General features: G+C 40.7%; 1 protein-coding gene across 1 annotated transcript in view; it reads left to right on the forward strand.

Moving 5' to 3' along the window:
- Positions 1 to 19,144, forward strand: part of CTSS (cathepsin S) — a 33,927-nt gene extending 14,783 nt beyond the window's left edge. The window contains exons 5-8 of the mRNA XM_009244702.4: positions 386 to 613; positions 2,224 to 2,389; positions 4,499 to 4,601; positions 18,379 to 19,144. Of these exons, the coding sequence (XP_009242977.2) occupies positions 386 to 613; positions 2,224 to 2,389; positions 4,499 to 4,601; positions 18,379 to 18,478 (597 nt within the window). The 3' untranslated portion in view covers positions 18,479 to 19,144. The remainder of the gene's footprint in view (positions 1 to 385; positions 614 to 2,223; positions 2,390 to 4,498; positions 4,602 to 18,378) is intronic.
- The last annotated feature ends 4,830 nt before the right edge of the window (positions 19,145 to 23,974 follow it).

A 23,974-nucleotide genomic window follows, 5' to 3' on the forward strand; every position in this document is an offset into this window, starting at 1 on the left:
GGGTACTTTAGGTCAAGGAAATCATCCTAGCTCTCTCAAAATCTCATTACTGTAGGCAACTATCTCCCTTACTTACGGGAGAAAATAGGTGCAATTTGGTACATGCTCAGTGAGTATTGTTTCTAAGTATATTTGAATATGGCCATTATGTTCTGAGCTTGGCTGATTGCAAATCTCTATCAAGGTTGGACCTTGCCTAGATAACAATCGAGTTAAATTTAGTCTTCATTCCCATTGTTAAAGACAGAAGGAAACTGTAGTGGGGGAGCTCTTTCTGGGAACTAGGGACAGAACTGATGTAGCTGAGCGTTGTCCAGTTTGGGTTATGGAAGTCATTCCGAATGATTTTCTGTGATTTGCGTTTGTGACCTTGTATCTGTTTTAGGGTTCTTGTGGTGCTTGCTGGGCTTTCAGTGCTGTGGGGGCCCTGGAAGCACAGCTGAAGCTGAAAACAGGAAAGCTGGTGTCTCTCAGTGCCCAGAATCTGGTGGATTGCTCAACTGAAAAATATGGAAACAAAGGCTGCAATGGTGGCTTCATGACAACGGCTTTCCAGTACATCATTGATAACAAGGGCATCGACTCAGACGCTTCCTATCCCTACAAAGCCATGGTGCGTCTTAAGCAAACTTTTTGTGCTGCCCCATGATCTCATGATCTCTGACTGACTGCACTGGGCTTGCCACCATGCCAATTGCTTGAGAAGCAGTATTGTGTGTGAGAGAACCCTGAAGAGGAATTCTTAAATTCTCAAGAGTTCTGTTTCTGATGAAGTACTCTTCTTAATATATCAGTAGTACAAATAAGCAAGTAGCATTCATGCTTAAAAACAGATTTTAATGACTGGGCGTAGTGGCTCACACCTGTAATCTCAGCACTTTGGAAGGCCGAGGTGGGTGGATCACCTGAGGTCAGGAGTTTGAGACCAGCCTGGCCAACGTGGTGAAACCCTGTCTCTATCAAAAATACAAAAATTAGCTGGGCATGGTGGTGCATGCCTGTGGTCCCAGCTACTCGGGAGGCTGAGGCAGGAGAATCGCTTGAACTCAGGAGGCGGAGGTGCAGTGAGCCAAGATCATGCCACTGTACTCCAGCCTCGGCAACGGAGCAAGACTCCGTCCCAAAATTAAACAGATTTTAAGCAAACTATCCTTAAAATTATTTCTCTGTATTTAAACTTTTTCTTCTGCAGCCTCCTATGCTCAGCCTTATTCTCAGTTCATTAACTACATCATTCTTCCACCCACTGAGAAGCTAAATAACGCTCTCCTCTTCCTTGCAAATTCATTATACATTTTGATATAACGATAACCTAAGGATTGTGTCCATGTTACAGAAGATTTTAAAAATATAAAAATATCACTCAAAAACCTTCTACCTTAACCACTATTGTTTTGGTTTATTTCTTTCAAGTTATTTTCTTGTTAAGCACTTAAAAAGCATAGTTGGCCAAGTGTGGTGGCTCACGCCTGTAATGTCAGCACTTCGGGAGGTCGAGGTGGGAGGATTGCTTGAGCTCAAGAGTTTGAGACCAGCCTGTGCAACATAGTGAGACCTCACCTCTACTAAAAATCAAAAAAATTAGCCAGGCATGGTGGTGGACACCTGAGTAGCAATTCCAGCTACTCAGGAAGCTGAGGTGGGAGAATCACTTGGCCCAGGAGTTGGAGGCTGCAGTAAGCCATGATTATGCCACTGCACTCCAGCCTGGACAATGGAGTGACAGCCTGTCTCAAAAAAATAAATAATATAAATAAATACAAAACATAGTTGTATATACAACAAACATGAATTTGTAACTTTCCTTTTCCCACTTGAAATACACTTGTGTTTCCCATATTATATGGTCTTTATATACCATCATTTTAGCTGCAGATCATCTTGCAGGCATCAAAAAATTTTAAAGCTCTCATCTACAGCTTATTATCTCTATGTAATATTTCCCTACAGTCCACCTCAAAGTCTGAGGGGCCATTGTCCTGGCAAGTTTTGCATGTATGAGGATGTTCACAATTTGAAAGAACAGAATAGTTCTGTATTTCCTCCATTATTGCTGAAACCCGGGACTGTTAGGATTTGGAAGATTTGCAAAGGAAGGAGCCTTAGACACATGAAAAAGTTAAAGAAAGGAAGGAAGACATTTAAAATCCAGGCTTAGGATGCTGGTGATTTATAAAGGAGTTGAAGTATACTTCTTTATCTGATTTATACTTCTTTTTGCAGGATCAGAAATGTCAATATGACTCAAAATATCGTGCTGCCACATGTTCAAAGTACACTGAACTTCCTTATGGCAGAGAAGATGTCCTGAAAGAAGCTGTGGCCAATAAAGGCCCAGTGTCTGTTGGTGTAGATGCGCGTCATCCTTCTTTCTTCCTCTACAGAAGTGGTAAAAAAAAATAAATAAATAGAATTTAAAGAAAGAAAGAAAGGATTTTGGCTGAGCACGGTGGTTCATGCCTGTAATTCCAGCTTTGGAGGCTGAGGTGGGAGGACTGCTTGAGCCTGGGAGTTTGACACCAGCCTGAGCAACATCGCAAGACCCTTATCTCTACAAAAAATACAAATAAAAATTAGCCAGATATGGTAACACTCACTTGTAGTCCCAGCTACTTGGGAGGGTGAGGCGGGAGGATTCCTTGAACCCAGGAATTTGAGGTTACAGTGAGCTATGATCATACCACTGCACTCCAACCTGGGCAACAGAGTGAAAACCTGTCTCTAAAAAACAAGGAAGAAAGAAAGAAAGAAGGAAGAAAGAGGGGCAGGGCAGGGCAAGGCGGGGTGGGGCGGGGCGGGGAGAGGCGAGGCAATTTTAAACCTCATGAACCAACATCTGCTGGCTTCAAACTTTTCTTCTGCAGCTTCCTCGCCTCTCAGCCTTCTTACAATAGAAGAGAGTTAGGGTGTTGTTCTGGATTAGGTTTTGGCTTAAAGGCATGCTGGGCTGGCTTACTCTTTTATCTAGACCACTCACATTTTCTCTGTATCAGCAATAAGGCTGTTTCACTTTCTTGTCATTTGTGTGTTCAGCAGAGCAGCATTTTTAATTTCCTTCAAGCACTTGTCCTTTACATTCACAGCATGGCTGACTGTTTGGTACAAGAGGCCTAGGCTAGGTTCTGGCCTGTCTTGGCTTTCAACATGCCTTTCCCACCAAGCTTAATCACATCTAGCTTTTGACTTAAAGTGAGAGATATGCAACTTTTCTTTTTATTTGAACACTTAGGAGCTATCATAGGGTTATTATGTGGCATAATTTCAATATCATTGTGTCTCAGGGAACAGGGAGGCCTGAGGAGAGAGACAAGGGTGTGGCCAGTCCGTGGATCAGTCAGAACACACACAACATTTGTGGGTTAAGTCTGCTATCTTATATAGGTGTGATTTGTAGCTCACCCTCAAAATTATAAAGTAACATCAAAAATCATTGATCACAGATGACCATAAGAGATATAATAATGATGAGAAAGTTTGAAATATTGTGAGAATTACCAAAATGTGATACGAGGACACAATGTGAGCACATGCTTTTGGGAAAATGGTACCAATAGACTTGCTAAATGTAGAGTTGCCACAAACCTTCAATTTGTAAAAAATGCAATATCTAGCTGTGTGCAGTGGCTCATGCCTATAATTCCAGCGCTTTGGGAGGCCAAGGCAGAAGGATGACTGGAGCCTAGGAGATTGAGGTTACAATTAGCTATGATCATACCACCTGTATTACATCCTAAGCAACAGAGCAAAACTCTGTTCCTTAAAAAAAAAAAAAAAAAAAAAAAAAAAAAAGCTAATATCTGCAAAGCACAATAAAGCAAAGCACAATAAAATAAGATATGCCTGTATACACAGAGAATTAAAATAACTGATTGTATGCAAGTTTAAAAATACTTAGAAAAAAACAAAAAAGAAAAGAAAAAACTTAGAAAAAGGTGGTGTGCTTATCAAAGAAGGTTTCTGGGGGAACTATGATTGGAGTGATGCTAAGCTTGGCAAGAACACTGACAAATACAGCATTGGTGGCAAATAATTATGAGCCCTAGTTTATGCATGAGAGTATATGTCCTTAACTTTTTTTTTTTTTTTTTTAAGATGGAGTCTCGCTCTGTTGCCAGGCTGGAGTGAGGCGGCACGATCTCAGCTCACTGCAACCTCTGCCTCCCGGGTTCAAGCAATTCTCCTGCCTCAGCCTCCTGAGTAGCTGGGACTACAGGCGCGTGCCATGACGCCCAGCTAATTTTTGTATTTTTAATAGAGATAGGGTGTCACCATGTTGGCCAGGATGGTCTTGATCTCTTGACCTTGTGACCCGCCCGCCTTGGCCTCCCAAACTTCTGGGATTACAGGCATGAGCCACCATGCCTGGACATGTCCTTAACTTTTTAAATTAACCTTGCTATGTATCCAAAGCAGGCTAATAAAAAGTAATACCGTTTTAAAATGCCCTTTATTATCCTATAGTATTCACTCTTTTTTCCCACCCATATTTGATTCTCAGGTGTCTACTATGAACCATCCTGTACTCAGAATGTGAATCATGGTGTACTTGTGGTTGGCTATGGTGATCTTAATGGGAAAGAATACTGGCTTGTGAAAAACAGGTAATATATTTACACTTTATATTTAATTGGAACCAGGAATTTGAGGGAGTTTCAGCAAATACTCTCATGATTTTGATGATGATCATTATGATCACGATATTGACAATGATGAACTTTATAGCTTCTTACAAAGTGACATTCTAAATTACTCAGTGCCCCCATCTTTTCACTTACGATTCTGCCTTCATCGCTTTGTTTTCCTGGTTTATCTTCTGTACTACTTCTCTGATTATTCCTTCTCAGCCTCTCTTATGAACCTATTCCTCTCCTCTATTTAGCCCAAAAATGTTAGTTTTCCCCAGGGCTCTATCCTCTGCCCATTCCTCTTCTTACTTTATTTTTTCTTGGGTGCTATAATTCCACTCTTAGGACTCTAGCTATAACCTTTATATGCCAATAGCTTTTGAATCTCTAGCTCTAGTTCTGACATCTTCCCAGAACTTCAGACTTATCTGGACACACCCACTTACATATATCTTAGTCTCTCCAAACTCAATACATCCAAATAATTCAGTACTCTCTCCCCCATACTGTTCCTCCTTCAGAATTTCCCATATCAGTAAAGGGCCACACAACACAATCACCCAATAAGATATGATGGATTCATCTGAGACCTCCCCAAGTCCAACCAAGCAACCAATTAGTCAAACCAATTTTACCTCATCTATGTCCTTGATTCTGTTCCTTCTCTGTTTCTTCTATTACGGCTCTAGTTCAGGCATCTCTAGTGTGGACTATTGCTGTACCCTTCTAACTGGTCTCCTTTACTTTCTATTTTCTTCCCCTTTACCCTCAAATCCATCTTTCATACTGCTGCCAAACTTATTTGTCTAAAATATGAACAAGTCTGGGCTTATAACTCTTCTACTGAGTTTCATTCGGTGTAAAATTAATGTTCCCTGACAGAAGACAAATCCTATAGGCTGTGCTCCCTGCCTTGCCAGCCTCACCTCCTGGCATTTGTTACCTCCTATTTTCACTCTGGTTATATTGCACTATCCACAGTTGTAGTTTCCATACATTCCACTTTATCTGTAATACCTTCCTTCATATCTCGGTTTGTGTTCCCTCTGCCTAGAACATCCTGTCTTCTCTTTTGGTTTACTTCTCCTTTTCTTCAGAAGCAGCTCAGGCACAATCTATTCCAGAAAGTCTGTCCTGAATCCTTGGGCTGAGCAAAATGTCTTTTTTCTATGCTGCCAAAATGTCCTATGCATACTGGATCACAGCATTTTAGGCATTATATTTAAATTGTATATTTACCTGTCTGTCACTCCAATGTTCTGTACGTGCCTTTGGGGAGAGATTATGTCTCACAGACTAAGTGGGTGGCACCTAAAGGCCCCTCAATATATGCATTGAACTGACATCTATATCACTCATAAACAAAAGGAACATAACTTCTAGAGGGAAAAAATGGAGGAAATATGAAGAGTTGAGACTTTGGGGCACACCTGGAGTTTCTCTTTGTGTTAGTTTGCTATGGCTACCATGACAAAGTGCCACGAACTGAGCAGCTTAAATGACAGAAATTTATGTCTCCCAGTTCTGGAAGCTGGAAGTCTAAGATCAAGGTGTTACTTCCTTCTCACGCTGTGAGGAAGAAAATATTCGTGGACACAGGAAAAAAAAAAAACAACTGTATGATCTTACTTATATGTGGGATCTAAAAAAGTCAAACTTACAGAAACAGACAGTTGAATGATGGCTGCCAAGGACTGGAGGCTGGGTAAATGAGGAGATACTGATCAAAGAGTGTAAACTTTCAGGTATAAGATGAACAGGTTCTGGGAATCAAAGGTACAGCACAGGTGGAGATGGATGCGTTATTTCATTTGATTATGGCAATCATTGCACAATGTGCACATACATCAAGTCATCACACTGTATACCTTGAGTTTATACAGTCTGTCAATTAAATATGTTCTTTTAATTAAAAAAAAATATGTTTGATGCCTCTCCCCTAGCTTCTGAAAGTTTGCTGGTGATCTTTGACTTTCCTCAGCCTTTAGAACCATCACCCTGACCTCTGCCTTCATTTTCACATGACATTCTCCCTGTATGCATTTCTGTCTCTATTCATAATTTTACTTTCTTCCCCTTTTTGAGACAGGGTCTCACTCTGTCACCCAGGCTCGAGTGCAGTGGGGTGATCAATGTTCACCGCAGCCTCAAACTCCTGGGCTCAAGCAATCCTCCCACATCAGCCACCAAAGTAGCTGGCACTACAGGCATGCACCACCACACCAGACCAATTTTAATTTCTGTTTGTAGAGACAGTATCTCTCTATGTCTCCCAGGCTGGTCTCAAACTCCTGGGATCAAGTGATCCTCCTGCTTTGGTCTCCCAGAGCACTGGGATTACAGGTGTGAGCCACTGCGCCTGGCCAATTTTCCCTTTTCATGAGCATCGTCCGTGTTGGATTAGGACTCACCCTAATGACCTCATCTTAATTTAATTAATTATGTCTACATCAACCCTATCTCTAAATAAGTTCACATTCTGAGGTACTGGAGGTTAGGATTCCAACATGAATTTTGCGGGGACACAATGCAACCCATAACACCCCTTAAATCTTTACTTGAAGTACACAGTCTACAAATCAAACAAAAGGTGCCTTCCTACCCTTTTCCCATTGTGGCACACATAGAAGATGATGATATTTGTATGGCCCATGGGGAAAGTAGCTGAGGGGATCAATATCTTGGTTCACTGATAACCTATTCACAGCACTGATCAGCTTGGGTGTAGACCAGTGATAGCTTTTTAAAATGAAACCATTTCCCTCATATCTTATTGACTCTCTAAGGAACTCCCTACAGCAGGTGTTCTAAATTCCCTTCTCTACTGAAGTTGCTCTTGAAGATCATCTATAACTTTTAGTGTTGAAATTCAAATCTGCTTCTCTTCACTCATTCATTCAACAAGCACTTACTAGGCATCTACAATGTGACTGGCATTATCTAGGCCCTGGAGATACAAAAAATAGTAAGAAACCATCCTGTCCTAAAGGCACGCACAATCTAACATGAAGAAAATATATATTATATATTATATATACATACATAATATACATCATGTATGCATACATGATATATATTATACATACTATATAATACATAATATATAATATATAATACATAATATACATACATAATATATAATATATTATGTATACATACATATAAATCTCTCTCTCTCTCTCTCTCTTTCTCTCTCTCTCTCTCTCTCTCCTCTCTCTCTCTCTCTCTCTCTCTCTATATATATATATCCCAGCCTCCCAAAGTGCTGGGATTACAGGCGTGAGCCACCACCGCACCCAGCCTAGATATATTTTTAAACGATACAAAAAACACATCGTGGTATAATGATACATGTCTAAATGGCTATGGGACTATTGAAAAAGAAATGCCTAACAGCCTAAACCTCCACAGAGAAGACACTATTTGCATCAAGTTTTCAGATGTATGGAATTGTTCATGTATTGGAGGAGGAAAGTGTGTTAGAGGTTGGAAAGTTGCTCTCAATGACCCAAAAAACATATGCAATGGCACATTTCTCACTATCTTGATTCATTTTGCTACATCAACTTTAGCCTCATATCTTACATTATTTTATCCACCTGTCTGTTACATGAGTTTGCTATATCAAAGCAAACTCATCTATATCAAAGCAAACTCATCTGCTCCTTCAGTTTCAACTATTGCCATTATGCAGATGATCCCCAGTTCATAATCTCTGAAAATGACCTCCTAAGTGACAGACTTCCTTGTCCAGCTTCCAATTTGGCAGCTCTCCTTGAAAAATCCAAACTCCCCACCTACATCACTCTACTACCAACATATACACACTCTCATACTCAATAAGTTTACAATGTTCTTCTCTTCCTTTCATCCCTCATCCCTGAAAAGGATTTTCAAACAAGCTCAAGGGAAAACTATTCCTTACTTTGGGTAATATATTACCATCTTCAGATTATTAAAGCCTAAGCATCATCTTGGCCTTCCCCTTTTTCCCCCTCAACCCACACAGCCCTATCCATTTAGCCTGTGAATCATATTTTATATGTATTTTCTCTTTGCCATCCCCAATGGCGCTGCTGTAATTCAGATTCCATTCTACCCAGCTATAGAGGTATCTTCTTAAAATATAGATCATGTCAACTCCTGCTCAAAAATTCTGAATAGTTCACCATTGTCTAAAAATGAAGTCCAAACTCCCGGCCAGGCATTCCAGGTACTCCATTATCTAGCTTTTAACATAACCTTAGACATTTCTTCCACTATATTTTCATATACCCACAGTCATACTCTGGCCACAGTGTACTTATTCATCATTCCCTAAGTTTACAGATACATCCCTACCTCTGTTTCTTTATATATGCTGTATCTTTCTGAAATGCCTGTGAAGTCCAATGCTGTCTACAGAAATCCCACCTGTCTTGGTGAAATGGGCATTCTTATACAGTTTGATGGAAAAGTAAGCTGTATTTATTCTTTTTTCTTTTTTTTTTTTTTTTTTGAGACGGAGTCTCGCTCTGTCACCAGGCTAGAGTGCAGTGGCATGATCTCAGCTCACTGCAACCTCCGCCTTTAAGGTTCAAGCAATTCTTCTGCCTCAGCCTCCCGAGTAGATGGGACTACAGGCATGTGCCACTATGCCCAGCTAATTTTTGTATTTTTAGTAGAGATGGGGTTTCACCACGTTGGATGGAGTTTCACCATGTTGGCCAGGATGATCTCAATCTCTTGACCTCGTGATCTGCCCACCTCGGTCTCCCAAAGTGCTGGGATTACAGGCATGAGCCACCCTACCCTGTCTATTCTCTTTCTTGAAAGCAATTTGACAATATGATAAAGAACTTTTTAAATGTTCATATTCTTTTTCCCTTTTTTTTTTTTTTTTGAGACAGAGTTTCGCTGTCTCCCAAGCTGGAGTGCAGTGGCACAATCTCAGCTCACTGCAACCTCCGTCTCCCAGGTTCAAGTGATTCTCCTGCCTCAGCCTCCCAAGTAGCTGAGATTACAGGCGCCCACCAAAACACCTGGCTAATTTTTGTATTTTTAGTAGAGATGGGGTTTCACCAGGTTGGCCAGGCTGGTCTACCAACTCCTGATCTTGGGTGATCTGCCTGCCTTGGCCTCCCAAAGTGCTAGGATTACAGGCGCAAGCCACTGCGCCCAGCCAGTGTCCCATTACTTTTATTTCTTGGAATCTATATGAAGAAAATAATCCTAAATATGGGAAAACTTTCATATACAATTTATGTGAATTGTAGCACTATTCTTTAATAGTAAAAACTAGTAAGTAGCCAAAAACGCCTAACAATAGGTATATGATTAAATAAACTATTGTATTGATTAAATAATCAAACTATTGTATTGATTAAATAATCAACTCCATGCATTAGAATTATTCAGACTATTATTAATAACCTAAAAAAATACTTGGAATATATATTTAAATGAAAAAAGATACACATAAATACAAAATTTATATGTAGAGTAAACATTAGTTGAATGTGGTAAGCTCATGCTTATAACTCTAGAGCTTTGGGAGTCCAAGGCAGGAGGATCACTCGAGGCCAGGAGTTTAAGACCAGCAACATAGGGAGAACCAGTCTCTACAAACAAATTTAAAAAATTAGCTGGGCATGGTGGCATGTGCCTGTAATATCAACTACTCCAGAGGCTGAGGTAGGAGGATTTTTTGAGCTGAGGAGTTTGAGGCTACAGTGAGCCATGATCACACCACTGCCCTCTAGCCTAGGTGACAGAGCAGGACCCTATCTCAAAAAAAAATTTAAGTTAAACACAGTATGTCCAACCAGGCTTAGTGGCTCATGCTTGTAATCCCAGCACTTTGGGAGGCTGAACTGGGAGCAGGCATGGTGACACACACTTGTGGTCCCAGCTACTTGGGAGACTGAGGTGGGAATATCACTTGAGCCCAGGAAGTTGAGGCCGCTGTGAGTGAGCCATGATCATGTCACTCAACTCCAGCTTCAGTGACAGAATGAGACCCTATCTCAAAAAAAAAAGGAAGGAGGCCGGGCACAGTGGCTCATGCCTGTAATCCCAGCCCTTTGGGAGGCCAAGGCAGGTGGATCACTAGGTCAGGAGATCAAGACCATCCTGGCTAACACGGTGAAACCCTGTCTCTACTAAAAATACAAAAAAAATTAGCCAGGCATGGTGGCACATGCCTGTAGTCCCAGCTACTCGGGAGGCTGAGGCAGGAGAATGGCATGAACCTGGGAGGCAGAGCTTGCAGTGAGCCAAGATCACACCACTGTGCTCCACACTCCAGCCTGGGTGACAGAGCGAGACTCCATTTCAAAAAAGGAAGGAAAAAAAGAAAAAAAGAAAGGTATTAATTTTAAAATGAAAAAAAAAGTCATTACAAATCCTATTCATTTTTTAAATCCTGCCTCAAATACTATCTCCTTCATACCCCATTCACTTAGAATTGTTTCTCTAATTCCTAAGCTTTGGCAATGCTTTATGAATTCTATTATAGTATTTTACAGATATCCCTTGTGTTATAGCTATTTGTGCAAACCATGCTCCATTCACTAAAATGTAAACTTCTTCAAGGTAGGATAGTCTCTTGTTCATTTTTGCATCTTCATTTGGACACTGATTCAACAAACATGTATTGAGTACCTGCCATGTGCCAAGCTAGGAACTAGCGATTGGAAATGAAAAATGCAGCTCTTCTACCATACCTCAAGGTACTCATAGTCTAATGGAGTGAAGGAAACAGGCAGGTGCATGTGTAGTCCATTGCAACTCAATGTGATAAATGCTAAAATCGAGGTGGCATAGGTTGCATGGGAGGCATAGAAGAACTTCGGCAGGTTATTTAACTTCTTTAATTTTAGTTTCATCAGCCTTCTTACAGTGGAAGAGAGTTAGGGCCTTGCTCTGGATTAGGTTTTGGCTTAAGGTCATGTTGTGGCTGGTTTGCTCTTTTATCTAGGCCACTCAAATCATATCAGCAATAAGGCTGTTTCACTTTTTTCTTTCTTTACTTTTCTTTTTTTTCTTTCTTTCTTTTTTTTTTTTTTTTCCCGTTGTTGTTGTTGTTCAGACAGGTCTCACTTTGTCACCCAGGCTGGAGTGCAGTGGCACAATCTCAGCTCACTGCAACCTCCGCCTCCCTCCAAGTAGCTGGGACTACAGGCATGTGCCACCAGGCACGCATAATTTCTGTATTTTTAGCTTGTTGCCCAGGCTGGTCTTGAACTCCTGAGCTCAAGTCATCTACCCGCCTCAGCTTCCCAAAGTGCTGGAATTACAGGCATGAGCCACTGTACCTGGCCCGTTGTTTAGCTTTCTTATCATTCATGTGTTCACGGGAGTAGCATTTTAATTTCCTCCAAGAACTTTCCCTTTGCATTCACAACATGGCTAACTGGTTCAAGAGGTCTAGCTTTCAGCCTACCTTGGCTTTCACAAAGCATAATCATTTCTAGCTTTGATGTAAAATGAGAGATGTATAACTCTTCCTTTCACTTGAACACTTAGAAGCCACTGTAAGGTTGTTTTTTGTTTTTGGTTTTGGTTTTGTTTTTTGAGACAGTCTCCCTCTGTTGCCCAGGCTGGAGTACAGTGGCATAATCTCGGCTCACTGAAACCTCTGCCTCCCAGGTTCTAAGCAATTCTCCTGCCTCAGCCTCCAGAGTAGCTGGGATTACAGGCACGCACCACCACACCCTGCTAATTTTGTATTTTTAGTACAGACGGGGTTTCGCCACGTTGGACAGGCTGGTCTCGAACTCTTGTCCTCAGGTGATCCACCTGCCTCAGCCTCCCAAAGTGCTAGGATTACAAGCGTGAGCCACTGCACCTGGCCCATTGTAAGGTTATTAATTGGCCTAAGTTTAATATCATTGTGTCTCAGGGAAAAGGGAGGCCTGAGGAGAGAGAGAGAGATGGGGGAAGTGTCAGTTAGTGGAGCAGTCAGAACACACACCACTTATCAATTAAGTTTACCATCTTATATGCACGTGGCTCATGGCACCCCAAGACAATTACAATAGTAATATTAAAGATCACTGATCCCAGCCTGGGCAACATAACAAGACTCTGTCTCTACAGATAGTTTTTTTTTTTTTTTAATTACCCGGGCATGGTGGTGCATATCTGTGGTCCCAGCTACTTGGGAGGCTGAGGCAGGAGCCTGAGCCCTGGAGGCTGAGGCTGCAGTGAGCTGCGATTGTGCCACTGCACTCCAGCCTGGATGACAGAGTGAGACCCTATCTCAAAAATTTAAAAAAAAAATCACTGATCACAGACAACCATAACAGATTTGCTAATAATGAAAACAGTTGAAATATTATGAGAAATGCCAAAATGTGACACAGGGACACAAAGTGAGCACAGGCTGTTGGAGACATTGTGCTGATGGACTTGCTCCATGCAGGGTTGCCACAAACCTTCAATTTGTAAAATATGCAAAATTTGCAATGCACAATAAAGCAAAGCACAATAAAACAAGATATGCTTGCACTTCTCAATACCTCTACTGTTACCATTAGAGTTCAAGCCACCATCCAATCCATCTCCTGGTCTATTGCAATAATCTCATAACTGGTAGCTGCTTCCCTCTTGTTTGCTTGGAATCAATCCTCTACACAGTAACCAGAATTATCTTTTTAAAGCATAAAGTAGATTATGTTACCCTTCTACCCCAAACCCTCTAATGGCTTTCCTTCCCACTCAGAATAAAACCCATGACCTGAAAAGCATGACATTATCTGGCCTTAGCCTGCCTCTCCAACTACCTCTCCAACTACTCTCCCCTCTCTCACTCAGCTCCTGGCACATTAGCCTTTTTGCTATTTCTTGCCATGCCCTTTATCCAGGTCTTTGCCTCACTTGCATCTTTGCTCAAACATCCACTCAGCGAAGCTTTTCCCGACCATTCCACCTAAAATTGAGCCCTGTCTCCTAACACTCTGTATCCCTTATCCTGCTTTATTTTTCTTTATTGTACTAATCATATATATCATCAAGTATTTCTTCGTTTATTGTATGTTTCTCCTCTAGAACCTAGGCTTTAGAAAGACTTTGTCTCTGCAATCCTTATGCCTAGAAGAGTGTCTGGCACAGCCTAAGAAGCCCAGGACTTCATTATTACAAAGGAAACTGGCATTGATTTTAGAAGGAATAATAAGTTAGTAGCCTTATAATATGCAAGGAGAAGGTAGGGTGATCAACTTTCCCACTTTGCTAAGGGCTACGAGGCTTTCTGGGACATAGGACTTTCTTTTTAAAAACAGGACAGTCCCAGGCAAACTGGGACTGGTGATCACCCTAGAAGAAGGCTATATATATTTTTAAAAGTAGACAGACTCAGCCCGGCTCGGTGGCTCACGCCTGTAATCCCAGCACTTTGGGAGGCCGAGGTGGGAGGATCACCTGAGGTTGGGAGTTCGAGAGACCAGCCTGGCCAACATGGAGACACTCCATCTCTACTAAAAATACAAAATTATCCAGGCATGGTGGCGCACGCCTGTAATCCCAGCTACTCAGGAGGCTGAGGCAGGAGAATCACTCGAACCTGGGAGGTAGAGGTTGCAGTGAGCCGAGGTTGTGCCATTGCACTCCAGCCTGGGCAACAAGAGTGAAACTCCGTCTCAAAAAAAAAAGTAGATGGACTCTACTTGAGTCCAATCAGATGTACTCATACCTGGATAATAATAAAAATAGCTACCTTCACTTAGTAAGCATTGGCTATATACCAAATATTGTGTGAGTACTTTAAATATATTTTCCCATTTAATTTTTAAAGTACTCTTATGAGATAGGCATTTAGTTAACAAACTTACCTAAAGTTGAACAGTTTGAGCGAAAGAGCTATAGAATTAATAAAAATATACAACTTGATAAGTACCGAAATGAACATTTGGGGCAGATCTTGTATAATTCTGAAGGCAAGACTTTGTCCTCAGATACTTTATTTAGCTTAAGATTTTTTTTTTTTTTATCAGTTTCATTGTTTAAGGGAAGTTAGCAGGACTCAGTCAAAAAGAGGTCTGGGATCTTTTGCAAAATTGGGGGCAATTGATCTTGGTCAGTAAAACTGAGAAAAGTAAATTGTCTAGATGTTGAATGGGGTCTGGGATTCCTTGGTCCCACTGACTGAATTCATACTGCTAGTACTAGACCCTCAATTCAATTTTCATACTAGAACTCAGGTCCAAATTCAGTTCACCTAAAATGATTTATTTTACCTATTATTTAAGGCAGTGACCATAGTAGGATATAAATTACATGAGATCCTAGATGTACTGGTCTGAATTTCATTCCCCATATGACTTCACTCACAGAGATAACTGTAGGGATTGGCATAGATAAAAGCTAGAGTGGGCTTTGGAATGAATAAAATAATCCTAGATTTGAACTCCGGCTTCACAATTTACTATCTACATGACTTTTGGCAAGCTACTTTACCACTCTGCCCTTCCGTTTTTTTCTTTAGTAAAAGAAGATAATATTCACCTCACAGGATGATGATTAAATTAGATAATTTATGTTAATCTGTTTGGCACAGAGTAAGTGCTAAATAAGTGGTGTCTATTAATATTAATAATAGCCTGGCCAGATTATTGTTATTGCTTTTGCTTATCAAACTAGATATTAAAAGAGCATTGCTACAGCCTGGGCAACATAGTGAGACCTCTTCTCTACTAAAATAAAAAATTGGGCTGGGCGCAGTGGCTCACGCCTGTAATCCCAGCACTTTGGGGGGCCGAGGCGGGCAGATCACAAGGTCAGGAGATCGAGACCATCCTGGCTAACACGGTAAAACCCCATCTCTACTAAAAAATACAAAAAAATTAGCCGGGTGTGGTGGTGGGCACCTGTAATCCCAGCTACTGAGAAGGCTGAGGCAGGAGAATGGCGTGAACCCGGGAGGCGGAGCTTGCAGTGAGCCGAGATTGTGCCACTGCACTCCAGCCTGGGCCACAGAGCAAGCCTCCATCTCAAAAAAAAAAAAAAAAAAAAAAAATTGGCCAAGCATGGTGGTATGCACACGTGGTCCTAGCTACTTGGAAGGCTGAAGCAGGAGGATTGCTTGAGCACAGGAAGTCGAAGGTGCAGTGAGCTGTGATTGCACCACCACACTCCAACCAGGGCAACATGGTGAGACTCTGTCAAAAACAAACAAACAAACCCACTACAGCCATTGGTTGATTAGAGGTGACGATGGAGTTTGAATTTTATTGTAAAGGCATGGAGAGCCATTGACAATTTCTAAGCAGTGGAGTGGCAATTAAGTGAAAGGAAGTAAAGAAAGGAGCTCATGAAAATGTTTGAGAAGGAATGACCAGAGACAGATAAGAAAATCAGAACGTAGTAATGTCTTGAAGCCAAGAGACCAGTAAGGTGGGAGTAGACAACTGTGTTAAATGGTACAGAGAGAAAAAAATAGGACCTGCAAAATGTCCAGTGAGGGCTGATACATAGAATATTTAAGGCCTCTTAAAGCACAGTCCTTTTAAATGGTGTCATTTGTCTTCCAACAATAAACCAGCATTTCTTAGGTTCTCCGCTGCATGCAAAAACACAACCTTTGAGTCCCTGAGCCAAAATTTATAACAGCTTCCCTTTGCCTTTGTAATTGAAGTACATGTTCCTCCACCTGCTGTTCTGTTGACAACATGGCCCCAAACCAGCTTTCTATCCTCTTTTTCCACTATTCTACTAAAGATATCCAGTTTTCCTTTCAACTAAATTTCTTACTGCTCTCCAGACACACTAGGCATTTTCTCAATTTCACACTTTTATTTGTATCCTAGAGGACTTAATGAATTTTGCCTTGTATGATATTTATATACCTACCACTATAAAATCTCAGAATGATAAAGAGCTTCAGAAATCATTCCTCTTACAAGGATTTTCTAAGTTTTTTCATCAGTCTTGGTAAAGTAAGAAAAATAAGAATATTTTGGTGACTTTTTCATTAATCTAAATTTATTTACTCAAAAGACTATCCTTAAAATAGAGATTATGTCTTTGGATTTTTTGCTTTTGGTGTTAAAATGTATTTTCTTTTACAACATAATGGTGACAGTAAGTAGTATGGTTTTTATTTATTTTCTTTTTTTGAGACAGTCTCACTCTGTTGCCCAGGCTGGAGTGCACAGGCGCAATCTCGGCTTACTGCAACCTCTGCCTTGCCTCCCAGGTTCAAGCGATTCTCCTACCTCGGCCTCTTGAGTAGCTGGGACTACAGGCTCACGCTACCATGCCCAGCTAATTTTTGTGTTTTTAGTAGAGTCGGGGTTTCACCATGTTGGCCAGGCTGGTCTCGAACTCCTGACCTCAAATGATCCGCCCATCTCTGCCTCCCAAAGTGCTGGGATTACGGGCGTGAGCCACCATGCCCGGCCAATAGTATGCTTTTTAAAAAAATGTCCATACAGTCGGGCATGGTGGCTCACACCTGTAATCCCAGCTCTTTGGGAGCCCGAGGCGGGTAGATCACTTGAGGTCAGGAGTTGGAGACCAGCCTGACCAACATGGAGAAACCCTGTCTCTACTAAAAACACAAAATTAGCCATCGTGGTGGCACATGCCTGCAGTCCTAGCTACTTGGGAGGCTGAGGCAGGAGAATCACTTGAACCCGGGAAGTGGAGGCTGCGGTGAGCTGAGATTGCACCATTGCACTCCAGTCTGGGCAACAAGAGCGAAACTTCATCTCCAAAAAAAAAAAAAAAAAAGTCCATACATGCTAATTTTAAAATTGATAACTGTATATCGATCTGTAAAAGCTTTCTGAACTCCTCTAAGTCCATTAAATCAAAAAGTGAAACACTGATCTACTCGAACCCTAATCCAACCCATGATTTCTCTCTGCAACATCTCTAACAAGTAGCCTCCGCTTGCTTGAACACGTCCAGTGCCAGGTAGAAATATTCCCTTTTTTTTTTTTTTTTTGAGACAGGGTCAGGCTGGAGTGTCAGGAACGCAGAGGTGCAATCATAGCTCACGGTACTCTCAAACCCCTTGGCTCAAGTGATCCTCCCACTTCAGCCTGCAGAGTAGCTAAGGAATACAGGTGCATGCCACCATGTCTGGCTAATTAAAAAAAATTTTTTTTTGTAGAATCAGGGACTTGCTATTTTGCCCAGGCTGGTCTCAAACTCTGACCTCAAACAATTCTTCCACTTCAGCCTCTCAAAGCACTTGGATTACAAGTGTGAGCCCCCATGCCTGGCTCATTTTTCAATAGCTTTAATTATGAGAAAGTCTTATCTCAGCTCCACTTCTAGATCAAAAAGCTCTTTCAGAGCTGCATTTTTGTTATTTGCTTTAGAATTCCCTGCCCTATACCTTTTTCATAGTAGTCACTCAAAAATATTTCTTAATTGACATTCTCTAGAGGAATTTAAGTTTGATAGAAAATCATTACACATGATACTGTTATCAAAAAATTTAGAGATAAAGCCTTATAAAGGATACTAATACTCTTTCTTTAGAGAAGGCATATTTGCAAAGTAGGAGGATTAAAGGACTGGGATGGATCTTACTATAGTTTTCCTTAGGTATTAAGTCTATTTATCAATATAGCACTAAAGCTTTCCAAACCATTATTTTGAGTTGCCTGAAATCCCTGGAGAAATTATTATATTATTGCATTCTAATTTTGTTTTACGGCCTTTCATATGTAATCACTTATAGGAGAAAAACTATGAGATAAAAAGTTGATAACATGATTTGATTGTAAGCATTTCTAATTTTGTGTTATTTCTTTTTCTAAAGCTGGGGCCGCAACTTTGGTGAAGAAGGATATATTCGGATGGCAAGAAATAAAGGAAATCATTGTGGGATTGCTAGCTTTCCCTCTTTCCCAGAAATCTAGAGGATCTCTTCTTTTTATAACAAATCAAGAAATATGAAGCACTTTCTCTTAACTTAATTTTTCCTGCTGTATCCAGAAGAAATAATTGTGTCATGATTAATGTGTATTTATTGTACTAATCAGAAAATATAGTTTGAGGCCGGGCACGGTGGCTCACGCCTGTAATCCCAGTACTTTGGGAGATCAAGGCAGGCATATCAACTTGAGGCCAGGAGTTAAAGAGCAGCCTGGCTAACACGGTGAAACCCCATCTCTACTAAAAATACAAAAAATCAGCCAAGCACAGTGGTGCATGCCTGTAATCCCAGCTACTTGGGAGGCTGAGGCACAAGATTCCTTGAACTCAAGAGGTTGAGGCTGTGGTGAGCTGAGATCACACCACTGTACTCCCGCCTGGATGACAGAGTGGAGACTCTGTTTCAAAAAAACAGCAAAGAAAATATAGTTTGATTCTTCCTTTTTTTTAAATTTGCAAATCTCGGGAAAAAGTATGCTAAGTAAATTAGTAATGTACTATAGATGTAACTGTACAAAAATTATGCAACCTAAAACAATCTGTCATTGCTCATTGTTTTATTGTATACTCTTTGTCTTTTTAAGACCCCTAATAGCCTTTTGTAACTTGATGGCTTAAAAGTACTTAATAAATCTGCCATTTCAAATTTCTATCATTGCCACATACCATTCTTATTCCTAGGCAACTATTAATAATCTGTCCTGAGAATATTAATTGTGGTATTCTGGTGATGGAGTTTAGCAACTTTGATGGGAGAAAATATTAGGCTATAAATGTCCTAAGGACTCAGATTGTATCTTTGCACATAAGAGGATTCAAAACGCCACGTGTAGTGGCTCATGCCTGTAATCCCAACACTTTGGAAGGCTGAAGTAGGAGGATCGTCTTGAGCCCAGGAGTTCAAGACCAGCCTGGACAACATAGTGAGACCTTGTCTCCACAAGAAGAAAAAGGAAACTATCCAGGAGTGGTGGTGTGTGCCTGTGGTCCCTGCTATGCAGATGTCTAAGATAGGAGGATCACATGAGCCTAGGAGGTTGAGAATGCAGTGAGCTGTAATTGCACCACTGCACTCCAGCCTGGGTGACGGAGCAAGACCCTGTCTTAAAAAAAGAGGATTCAACACATATTTTTATATTACGTTAAAGTAAACAAATGCATAAAAGACAAGCACTTTGGAAGAATTATTTTAATGATCAACAATTTAATGTATTAGTCAAAATTATTTTTACCTAGTCATCAACAATTTGACCAGGGCCTTTTTTTGGCAAATAACTGAGCCAACCAGAATAAAATAACCAATACTCCACTACTCATATTTTTATCTAATTCAGATGGATCTTCCTTACAACTGCTCTAGATTAGTAGATGCATCTAAGCAGGCAGCAGGAACTTTAAACTTTTTAAGTTCATGCCTATGACATGAACAATGTGTGGGATAATGTCATTAATATATCCTAAATTAACCTAAACTAATTTCACTAACTCTGGCTCCTTCTCCATAAAGCACATTTTAAGGAACAAGAATTGCTAAATATAAAAACATAAATAATACCGTAATACATGGCTATCATCAAAAGTGTATAGAATATTATAGGTAAAAAGTATTTAGTTGATTACTTTTCAGTTTGTTTTTTTTTTTTTTTTTTTTTTTTGAGATGGAGTCTCACTCTGTTGCCCAGGCTGGAGTACAGTGGCACCATCTCAGCTCACTGCAACTTCTGCCTCCCGAGTTCAAGCGATTCTCCTGCCTCAGCCTCCCAAGTAGCTGGAATTATAGGCATGCACCACTATGCCCAGCTAATTTTTGTATTTTTAGTAGAGACAGGGTTTTGCCACATTGGCCAGGCTGGTCTCAAACTCCTGACCTCAGGTGATCCACCCATCTCAGCCTCCCAAAGTGCTAAGATTACAGGCGTGAGCCACTGAGCCCAGCCTACTTTTCATTTTTTAACATAATTTTTGTTTTATCCACAACTTTTCAAGTATTGAAAGTAGAACAAAAACATGGGTTCTTAGTCTTTAGCTATCTGATAAAGCCTATGAATGCCTTCTCAGAATCATGTTTTTAAAGCATAAAATATATAGGATTACAAAGGAATCTAATTATATCGAAATACAGTTATTAAAATGTTAAAAGATAAGTTTGTTATACACTAATATGCATGCTTCTTTATAAGTGCATTAAATAAGAGTTAATAGCTATCCTAAATTTGAAATAGTGATGAGCATAATGAAAATAGATGCAAAAAAGTAATGTGATATGAAAATATCTGGGTTTTCTTTTGATGATGAAGTATTGCTAATATTACTGTGGTTTATGAACTATGTTCAGAATTGAAGAAAATCCTAACTTTCAGTTAGAGGTTAGTGACGGGGTTCAGGACACCCTACACAAAATATAGCATCTTGACATATTGAATATTTTAAGCTGAAGGCATTTGAGGAAATTGCAGAAGCAGGAAGGTGACTCTGACCTTCTGCCTGCTGTTCTCCCCAGAAGCAGCCATAAAACCTGGGAAGGATTTTCTGACCTTCCCCTGAAGTAGATCGTAAGACTCTCATGTAAGAGGTGCTCTCCTGGCACCCAGAGAAAAGGAGTATCCTTACCTCCAAAAGCACAGGGACACAAAGAGGAATCTAAACAAACAGGCCTGCTCAGTTTCCCCCAGTTTATTACATTTAGCTTGTTCACACTTTGCCCTATGACATTTCTCCATCACTGATTGCTCTTCATCAAACCTACTATAAAAAACATTCAAGTTCAACTGTTTCTTTCGGCATTTATTTCCTTACGGAGGCCCTTGTGTCACGTAAAACTTATATTAAATAAATGTGCATGTTTTTCTCTTGCTAATCTCTCTTTTGTTATAGAGATCTCAGCCCTAAACCTAGGATGGATAGAAGGAAACATATGTTTTCCCCTACATTAGTAAAAATAAAAATGGAATTTTTTACCCATACAAATTCATAAATTCCCTGAATTCTATCCAAGGAGACTTTGAGAGTTGTGGCTCTCAAGTAAAGAATGCCTGAACTAAGCAAGTAGAATAATAAAATATTTTTAAAAAATCTTCACTGTATGCCCAATATAAAGGGAAATTATTAACAATAAGTAATTTCAAACTTATAAAAAATTATCTAAAAATATAAATTTAAAACAAAAACATTTAGAACTTATTCTCAAACAATTTCTAGACAGTAGTATGCAAGACGATTTGAAGAAAATTTTTTAAAAGCCAGGTGCAATGGCTCACACCTGTAATCCCAGCACTGTGGGAGGCTGAGGTGGGAGGATCACTTGAGCCAGAAGTTCAAGAGGCTGGTCTCGAACTCCTGGGCTCAAGTGATCCTCCTGCCTCTTGTTATGAGCACATAAAAAGATCTCCATCTCTACAAAAAATAAAAAAGTTAGCCAGGTGTGGTGGTATGTGCCTATAGCCCCAGCTACTAGGGGAAAGGCTGAGGTGGGAGAATCACTTGAGCCCAGGAGATTGAGGCTGCAGTGAGCCATGATAGTGCCATTGCACTCCAGCCTGGGTGACCTTGTTTCAAAATAAATAAATTGGCAAATAATAAAATAAATAAAATTTAAAAATGAGACAACCTAGTCTGGGCGTGGTGGCTTACGCCTATAATCCCAGCACTTTGGGAGGCCAAGGCAGGCAGATCACTTGAGGTCAGGAGTTGGAGACCAGCCTGGCCAACACAGTGAAACCCCGTCTCTACTAAAAATACAAAAATTAGCTGGGCATGATGGTGGGTGCCTGTAATCCCAGCTACTCTAGAGGCTGAGACAGGAGAATTGCTTGAACTCAGGAGGCAGAGGTTGCAGTGAGCCGAGATCATGCCATTGCACTCCAGCCTGGGTAACAAGAATGAAACTCTGTCTCAAGAAAAAAAAGAGACAATCTAAAAGATATTCTAGTGGTCTATATGTGTGGTGATAAAGCCCTAAACTAACTAAATATATCATTTCTGAAAACAGCAAAAAAATAAAAATAAAGCAAATCTGGGAGCCATCACAGAGTAAAAGTTGACAGAATTTTAAAACGTATAATAAAAGTAAAGAAACAGTGCTCGCTTTGGCAGCACATATACTAAAATTTGAATGATACAGAGAAGATTAACCAAAAAATTTGAAAAATTATATTAAAAAAAGAAACAAGAAGATTTAAATATTCCAGAACTAGGCATCCATGAGACAATGCCATTAAAACATGTAACATAAATATGACAGATACTTAGTATTTCCTTTCTCTTGTCTTTTTTCCTTTCTTTTTTTTTTTTTTTTTGAGACAGGGTCTCGCTCTGTCACCCAGGCTGGAGTGCAGTGGTGCCATCACTACTCACTGCAGCCTTGAACTCTTGAACTTAAGCTATTTTCTCACCTCACACACCTTCCCCACCCCTCCACTAGCTGGGACTAGAGGTGCAAGCCACCATTTCTGGCGTGTGTGTGTGTGTGTGTGTGTGTGTGTGTGTGTGTGTGTGTGTGTGTGTGTGTGTGTGTGTGTGTGTGTGTGTGTGTGTGTGTGTGTGTGTGTGTGTGTGTGTGTGTGTGTGTGTGTGTGTGTGTGTGTGTAGAGATGGGAGTCTCATTATGTTGCCCAGGCTGGTCTCCAACTCTTGGCCTCAAGTGATCCTCCCACTTTGGTCTCCCAAAGTACTGGGATTACAGGCATAAGACTTATTATTTCTTTGAATCAAATTATTATTTTCTGACTCTTCTCTTCTTGATGATGCTTCAAGTATGCATACTCTAAGTTAGCAGAAAGACTATAAATCAGAACATGTAACAAAGGGGGCCAGGTGCAGTGGCTCATGCCTGTAATCCCAGCACTTTGGGAGGCCAATGCAAGCCGATCACCTGAGGTCAGGAGTTCGAGGCTAGCCTGGCCAACATGGCAAAATGCCGCCTCTACTAAAAATACAAAGATTAGCCTGGCGTGGTGGTGGACGCCTGTAATCCCAGTTACTTGGGAGGCTGAGGCAGGAGAATTGCTTGAACCCAGGAAGGGGAGGTTGCAGTGAGCCAAGATCATGCCACTGCACTCCAGTCTGGGTGACAGAGCAAGACTCTGTCCCAAAAAAAATGAAAATAGGCCTGGCATAGTAGTTAATGCCTGAAACACTTTGGCAGGCTAAGGCAGGAGTATCACTTAAGGCCAGTAGTTCAAGATCAGTCTACATAACATAGCAAGACCCTGACTCTACAAAAAAATTAAAAAGTAGCCGAGAGTTGTGGCACACACCTGCAGTCCTAGTTGTTACAGAGGCTGAGGAGGGAGGATTGCTTGAGCCAGGAGTTTGAGGCTGCAGTGAGGTATGATTGCACCACTGCACTCCAGCCTGGGAGACTGAAAGAGACCCTGCCTCTAAAGAAAAAAAAGTGGCTGGGCACAGTGGCTCACGCCTGTAATCCCAGCATTTTGGGAGTTCAAGGTGGGCGAATCACCTGAGGTCAGGAGTTCAAGACC

The sequence above is a fragment of the Pongo abelii genome, chromosome 1 (assembly GCF_028885655.2).
Source record: "Pongo abelii isolate AG06213 chromosome 1, NHGRI_mPonAbe1-v2.0_pri, whole genome shotgun sequence".
NCBI lineage: Eukaryota > Metazoa > Chordata > Mammalia > Primates > Hominidae > Pongo > Pongo abelii.